The sequence below is a fragment of the Zea mays genome, chromosome 2 (assembly GCF_902167145.1).
Source record: "Zea mays cultivar B73 chromosome 2, Zm-B73-REFERENCE-NAM-5.0, whole genome shotgun sequence".
Classification (NCBI taxonomy): domain Eukaryota; kingdom Viridiplantae; phylum Streptophyta; class Magnoliopsida; order Poales; family Poaceae; genus Zea; species Zea mays.
The window spans coordinates 200,961,690-200,969,021 of NC_050097.1; the positions used below are offsets into that span (position 1 = coordinate 200,961,690).

The window sequence follows — 7,332 nt, forward strand, 5'->3', positions numbered from 1 at the left end:
AGGATATAGAATCTACTATACAAATTTTTATTCTTATTTTTAACATTTAACTTGTAAATATTTATAAAAGGTGAATTAAAATCCATCATATATTTCTCAAATGATAGATATAAAATTTAGTATAAATTCAACAACAAATTCGGTATTTTTTAATTTTTTATATAGATAGCAAATAATACATAAATCAATCTATGTAATATTTTATTCTTATTTGTAAGAATGTGTTTATAACATAATAAAAGATAAACATCAAATTTTAGTCAAGGTGAAGAGGACAGCGGAAACTACCAAAATTCACTAGATCATAACTGAAATAAAATGAAGGTGTGAAATTTATAATAAAAAAACGACGCCGTCCGTGGGGATCGAACCCACGACCACGTGGTTAAAAGCCACGCGCTCTACCACTGAGCTAGGACGGCCATATATGATAGTTATAATTGTTTTGTTATATTAGCTGATTCCAACAATTCAAAGCTGCAGCATACCTTGATAAACAAAAATAAGATACGAGCATTCTAAACAACGATTTTGAATAGGCATCAACCTCGAGTTATAAACATACAAAGCTCAACAAAGCAGTTTACATAACTTCAACCCAGTAAAGAACAAAGAACTTGTTTATATCTACAGACAAACACGCATAAAAAAAATGGTCTTCTGAATCTGAATACTACATGTTTCGCCAGAGTAACAGAAACCTGAGGTGTCTAGGTGTTGCACTTCCACTTTGATGTTGGCACGCAGTTTAGATAGTGGCACCAGTGGCAGCCGTCGTTCCCGTTCTTCCCTTTGAAAAGCATCACAAGTGAAATCACAAACCTGCGGCGCAAGGACTTTGACATCAGTACCATTCCACGTTTTCAAAAAAAAAACATGTAACATCTTAGACTAGTTGCTCGTATAAAATGTAGCATTAGTCCAGAATCACGAATCTTTGCAGCAACATTTTCTGCAATATATGTTTAAACACATAAAAAATGTCTACAGGAAATATACCGAACTGGATTTACTTACCCAACTAACAGCAAGACTAGTGCCACAACCCACAAAATATACTGGTACGCTTTGTACTTGGGAGGTTGGTTAGTCTGCGGCAGCTCGTGGTGTTCCATCCAGCCAAATTGAGGCCTTGCCAACAGAACAAAACCCAAGAGGAAACCCGTTGCGAATCCACCAATGTGAGCAAAGTTGTCAGCATGAGGTAGTATCCCAATAGCCAAGTTGAGTGCAATTATAAACAGGAGTGTTATTATAGCTGCTGCCTGCAAGAGCAAATTAAGTATACGAGCTAAATGACTATCAAGCAGCTGGATAAAATAAAGTATATATTTATCTGTTAATTGTACTGGCCTTGTTGGAGTATATAGTCCAGTTCATGAGTAGCTCAGAAAGCATGGATCCAAGCAGGCCAAATAAAGCTCCAGAAGCACCAACAGAGATGTAGTTATTCCGTAGGAAGAGTGCAGACAGAACGCTGCCACCAAAACCAGACAGTAGGTATATGGCACCAATGCGAACTTGCAGGCAGGAAAAAGTGTCAGTGAAATGACCATGAAGGAAGAAAGATTGGAACATTTAACTGAAAATGAATGGTTGGATAGATGTTGGTGTAAGATGAAAATATTTTTTTAAAAGCTTACCAAATCCAAATTGCTGCTCAAGACGGATTCCAATAAACAGCAAACTTAGCATGTTCACAACCAAATGAATTAGGCCAGCATGGAGCCAGATGCAGCTAATAAGGCGCCACCCTTGGTTTTGATGAACAATTTTATTCCAGTCAAGAGCTCCCATTTTCTCCAAACTGACAAACAAAAGAAGTGTTAATACAATCACCCCATACATCTTGCACTATCTTACATGGGAAGTGCAATGTAGATGAAATTCACAATGACAAAACACAAAAGCCTCATGGTTAATTCGCAGCAATCCTAGTAAATTACAGTAATAGCAAATAAACATACACGCAAGTAGGGTCTAACATGTAACTCCAGAGAGTGTTATATTATCTTAGCTATAGATGGCCAATAGTGCCGGGCTAATCGGGCCGGCCTGGAGCACGGCACGGCCCGTAGTGCCTGGGCACGCAAGACACGGCTGGAGCCAGGCCCGTGCCGTCACGGCCCGATGGGTAGTGCCGTGCCTGGGCCGAGCACCGGGCACGCTCGGCCGGCACGGGCACGGCCCGATTAGCCCCTAGGCACGGTTAGGCACGATTATGTATGATTAGATCCAATCACGACTAGTTAGCTGTGTGTTGTACTCTTTTTTTCTATCTAGGGTTTTCTCATAAGGGTGAGTTTTTATCTAGATAGGTTTTTAATGAGTCAACCATTGCACTAAAACAGCTCAATATTAGCTATTTTAGTACGTTTTAACTGTGTTTGTGAATGTCTGACTAAAATTCTGTGGTCTAGTGCTAAACGGGCTAAATGGGCTAAATGGGCTAAACGGGCTAAACGGGCTAAACAGGCTAAACGGGCTAAACGGGCCGGCACGGCACGGCTAAGCAGGCTTAGTGTCGTGCTTGGGCCTGGTCTTAGGCACTAGTGCCGTGCCGGCACGGCACGGCTATTAAACGGGCCAAACGGACCGTGCCCTAACCGTGTCGTGTCTGGCCGTGCCGGGCCGCCCATTTGGCAATGTCTAATCTTAGCACATGTTCTGCAAAGGCCAAAAATTAAACAAAGGCGCTTGTACAAGTCAAAGTAGTCCCATGATTCCATCTGTAATAGAACATGAAACATAATAATATACAGGATACTACGCCTGCTACATAGCCTCCGACAGAAGTGTCCAAACTAAAAGGCATCCATTGTCAACATTATCAATTTATTACTAACAGAGTAACAGCCTCTGCTTTTGGTACCAATAACATCTAGGCTATTTCATAGTGTTCAGATAGACCCCACCCACCCAGTCTATCTATTTATTGGATGAAGATGAACCGCAGAAGAACTGAACTTATCGAGTTGATTGGACAAATTAAATCGAAATCTCATGCCTTTAGAGTTTTAGTAGAACAGTTGAAGGTAGCCGCAGGTAGCCGCGACGGAGATCTGAATGTCACCGTCACACCCGAAAACTCCCCTGCCTCGCAGACTTGTAATAAAATCATTGAAAGGTGAAAAGGACTTAACTCAAAGAAAAGGCAATTCAAGTTTTAGACTTTTATAAGCAAAAGATCTTAGTGTCAAACCTCCCAGGCCACAATCTTCGAACGGCAACAGAAACGGGTTTTTAAGGTGGTGGGTATGAATTTAAATAGCCCCAACAGAAATGGTCAAAGGTTTCCTAAAACTTCACCCCAACAAAATTGCCGTCTCTTACTACAAAGCGTGAGCTGCTCTAAACCCTCGAAACCACCGAAACAAAATCCAAATGTTGCTCGGAGATCAGCTGAGGAGACGGCAAAATTCGCAAGTTTTCGTGTTGCCATCACGACCGAACCGCAAGGCCCCAAATGCGAAATAAAAATCCATCTCCCTACCCCAACTCCCACCCGATTCCACCTGAAGCACACTCGAGCACTCAAGTTGGCGTCCTGATTGGGGTACTACGCTCGGTAGCACAAACCAACAAAACCAAAGCTTGCGCAGCGACAACGTACGTGGAGGAGGACGGCCCGAGCAGCGGGTTCTCGCGGAGCGGCTGGAAGGAGAACCGGCGGAGGAAGCCGGCGACGCAGTCGCCGCCGAGCTGGCTCCGGTTCTTGGGGCAGTTGTTCTCGTACATCTCGACGACGAAGACGGCGATGCATGCGACGATCACGGTGGGCACCAGCCACGGCCACCACTTCCGGTCCTCCTCCCCCTCGAAGCCGGCGTAGCCGTAGCCGTAGCCGTACCCTCCTGCCCCCGGCGCCGTCGCGACCCGGCCCTTCCCGTCGCCGTCGCTCGCCATGGCTTCTCCTCCTCCTCCTCCTCCTCCTTCCTGTCGCTTGCCCGCCTTCTTTCCTTCTTTTGGCCCGCTTCAGTGGAGTGGAAGCGAAGGGGTCGCTCAGGTCAGGTGGGTGGTAGACTGGTAGTGGTGGTCTGGTGACTGTTGCCGCTGGCGCTGTGCCGCTGTGGCCTTCGGGTGTCGCTTGGAAGTGAGGAAAGAGAGGGGCAAAGCTGGCGAGAGGAGAAATGGTGCCCGTCAAGGCCTGCGGTGGGTGGGCCGCAGTCAGGCTGGCGCGCTGGGCCCCTGGGAGTGTCGGGACCACTGGGCGGTCAGACGTTGCTGTCCGCGGATGGAGCGGTTGGGTTCACTTGGGAGGAGCTAGTCCTAGTGCCCTGTGGGGTGGGGCGAAGACGCGGAGTAATGCTCTGCGTCTGAGTGAGGAGGAAGGAGCCCGGACAGAGGTGAGCTGAGAGCTGCAGGTCCTGTCGTTTGCTCGCGCCCGCTGAGCGGATTTAGGTTATGCGCAACCGTTACCGGCGTCGCGGGGGGTACATGTGCATGGCGTGACGCGACGTCGTGAGGAGGAGGCGCGAAACGTGTGGATGCCGAGGCGGAAGGTTGGAGGCGCAGGAGCCGCCGCACGCCACGGCACCGCAAGTGATTCGTGTGCGAGCGCACTACAGGAAACTAAATTTTCGTGGGCCAAAAACCCACGAAAATAAGTCTAAACCGACGAAAATAGCCGCCGAAAATAAGTTCGACGAAAATAGGGAATTATTTTCGTCGGTACCGACGAAAACGACTTATTTTCGTCGGCTTCCCTAAGGCCGACGAAAATAGTTGGTCGGCTGACTATTTTCGTCGGCCACTGAGGCCGACGAAAATAGGAACATAATTTTCGTCAGCCCTGGGTGGTGGCCGACGAAAATATCTGGGCACGTATTTTCGTCGGCCACCACCCAGGCCGACGAAAATTCATGATACCCCCCAAAAACAGATTTTTCTGCACCTTTTATTAATTCACAGCAAAATAAACATATACACAATCACATATACAGATTTCACAAACAATACAGTTTTCACAAACAACATTCACAAGCAATTACATAATTGTTTCAAACATATTCCATACATATAGTCCATATATAGTTCATACATAAACAAAGTCATTCCCTCCAGAACCATAAACAAAGTCTATACATATCCATACATAGTCCATAAACAAAGTCACTACTCACTCCGGCGGGCTATGTGAGTTTTGGCCACTCCCTCCTCCGCCACCAGGAAGGTGGCCACTCCCTCCAGAACCATGGACGAGGAAGTCTTGGACGTTGACAGCACCCTCCGATCCCTGAGCATGTGACGCTGAACCCTGCAATTCATCAATCATTCAAATAAGGCTGTGTTTGGTCAATATTTGCATAAAACTAAACATGGAACGTCACCTGTGATCCATGGTGAGGAGGAGGCTGTGCATGCATCCACGGGTAAGCCTTCACACCTCTCCACAATTGTTTCAGCTCTTCAATTAAAGGGCGAACAAACATATTCAGCTTTGGCCCTGAATGCTCGGGGCCTGGGATGACTAGTGCAAGGAACATGAACTCTTCTTTATTGACCAACTCAGGAGGAAGATTATATGGCACAATGAAGACAGGCCAACACGAGTAAGGGCTTGCACTGGTATTGAAAGGTGTGAATCCGTCCGTCGATAGACCAAGCCATACACTCCTAGGGTCATTTGCAAATTCGGGATCAAACTCGTCAAATGCCTTCCACGCATCACCGTCCAACGGATGGACCATTATGTCTGGATCAGTGACGAGACGTACACCATTCTTTGGCCACGTCATATGCAGAGCTATTTCCTTGTTGAGGAACAACCTTGAAAGCCGAGGAATGATGGGCAACCGACGAAGTTGCTTAGCTGCGACCTTCGTAACTACCAATTAACCCTCATCATTTGTCACCTCAACATATCTAGAAGCTTCGCAATGCTTACAACGGTCCAGCTTGTCATCCTCCTCAAAGAATAGCATGCAACTGTTGGGACACACGTCGATCTTCTCATATGTCACCCCAAGACCAGCCAACATCTTCTTTGCGAAGTACATATTCTTTGGCAACTTATGATTCTCCGGGAGAACCTCGCCCATCAGTTGGACGATGTCGTTGTAAGCACTGTTTGAAATGTTGTGCTTCGACTTTATCGCCATTAGTCTAGTGAGAGTCCCAAGAACTGACATCTGAGTGTGCTCGTGCAGTCTCTCTTCTCCTGTGGCGAGTAGCCGGAAGAATTCCTGAGCATCGCGTGGAAGCTGCCCTGGCTCCTCAGCGTTCATTTCAACATCCCTACCAAGATCATGCAACATGTCATCCATCCTATCATGATCGTCATCAAGTTCCACCTCCGCGTCAACGTGTCTAATAGACTCTCCATGCCGGTACCATACAAGGTAGTTCGGCATAAACCCACTTTTGCAAAGGTGTTTCTCCATTTCTTCCTTCTTCTGAGGCCACTTGTTCTCGCAGCGATTGCAAGGACACTTCACTAGACGACCAGTTGCATCTTTGAAAGCGTGCTCAAGAAAAGCCTTTGTTACTGAGAGCACCTAGAGGGGGGGTGAATAGGTGATCCTGTAAAACTTAAGCTTATAGCCACAAAAACTTGTTAAGTGTTAGCACAAGAAATGCCAAGTGGCTAGAAAGGAGTCTCAACAAAGCACAATACCACAAGAGATCAATCACAGAGATGACACAGTGGTTTATCCCGTGGTTCGGCCAAGACCAACGCTTGCCTACTCCACGTTGTGGCGTCCCAACGGACGAGGGTTGCAATCAACCCCTCTCAAGCGGTCCAAAGACCCACTTGAATACCACGGTGTTTTGCTTGCTTTTTCTCAATCCCGTTTGCGAGGAATCTCCACAACTTGGAGCCTCTCGCCCTTACAATTGAAGTTCACAAAGAAACACAGAGCAAGGGGGAATGAGCGACGCACACAAGACTTCAAAAGATCATAGCAACAACACGCACACAAGTCGCAACAAGAGCTCGCAACACAACTCAAAGAGTTCACAACTCCACAAGAGCTCTATATGCTATCACAATGAAACGAATGCGCGAGATCGATGTCTTGGTGCTTAGGAATGTTGTAGGAATGCTTGTTATCCTCCTCCATGCGCCTAGGGGTCCCTTTTATAGCCCCAAGGCAGCTAGGAGCCGTTGAGAACAAATCCAGAAGGCCATCCTTGCCTTCTGTCGTCGGGCGCACCGGACAGTTCGGTGCACACCGGACACTGTCCGGTGCCCGATTTCCTTCCTTAAACAGCGCAGTCGACCGTTGCAGATGCGGAGCCATTGGCGCACCGGACATGTCCGGTGCACACCGGACAGTCCGGTGCCCCCTTCCGACCGTTGGCTCGGCCACGTGTCCCGCGCAGATCGCG

At 47.1% G+C, this 7,332-nt stretch overlaps 1 protein-coding gene and 1 non-coding gene across 2 annotated transcripts; both read right to left on the minus strand.

The window, feature by feature from the left end:
* Window positions 1-350: 350 nt before the first annotated feature.
* On the minus strand, window positions 351-422 carry TRNAK-UUU (transfer RNA lysine (anticodon UUU)). Its single transcript has one exon. It is a non-coding gene; the product is annotated as a tRNA-Lys (tRNA).
* A 50-nt stretch (window positions 423-472) lies between these two features.
* On the minus strand, window positions 473-4,354 carry LOC100191668 (uncharacterized). The gene is made up of 5 exons (NM_001349818.1): window positions 3,614-4,354; window positions 1,644-1,807; window positions 1,354-1,520; window positions 1,018-1,265; window positions 473-822 (listed from the first exon to the last, which is right to left on the minus strand). Exons 1-5 carry the CDS (start codon window positions 3,904-3,906, stop codon window positions 711-713), a joined length of 984 nt encoding a protein of 327 aa, NP_001336747.1. The 5' UTR covers window positions 3,907-4,354; the 3' UTR covers window positions 473-710.
* Window positions 4,355-7,332: the final 2,978 nt, after the last annotated feature.

What these genes read in the sequence shown, in the direction of transcription:
- LOC100191668 (NM_001349818.1), bottom strand. Translation starts at nt 3,906, where the DNA reads ATGGCGAGCGACGGCGACGGGAAGGGCCGGGTCGCGACGGCGCCGGGG. An exon ending in GGACTATATACTCCAACAAG is followed by an intron (nt 1,266 to 1,353) that starts GCCAGTACAATT and finishes TTGCTCTTGCAG; the next exon opens with GCAGCAGCTATAATAACACT. An exon ending in CTAGTCTTGCTGTTAGTTGG is followed by an intron (nt 823 to 1,017) that starts GTAAGTAAATCC and finishes CTTGCGCCGCAG; the next exon opens with GTTTGTGATTTCACTTGTGA.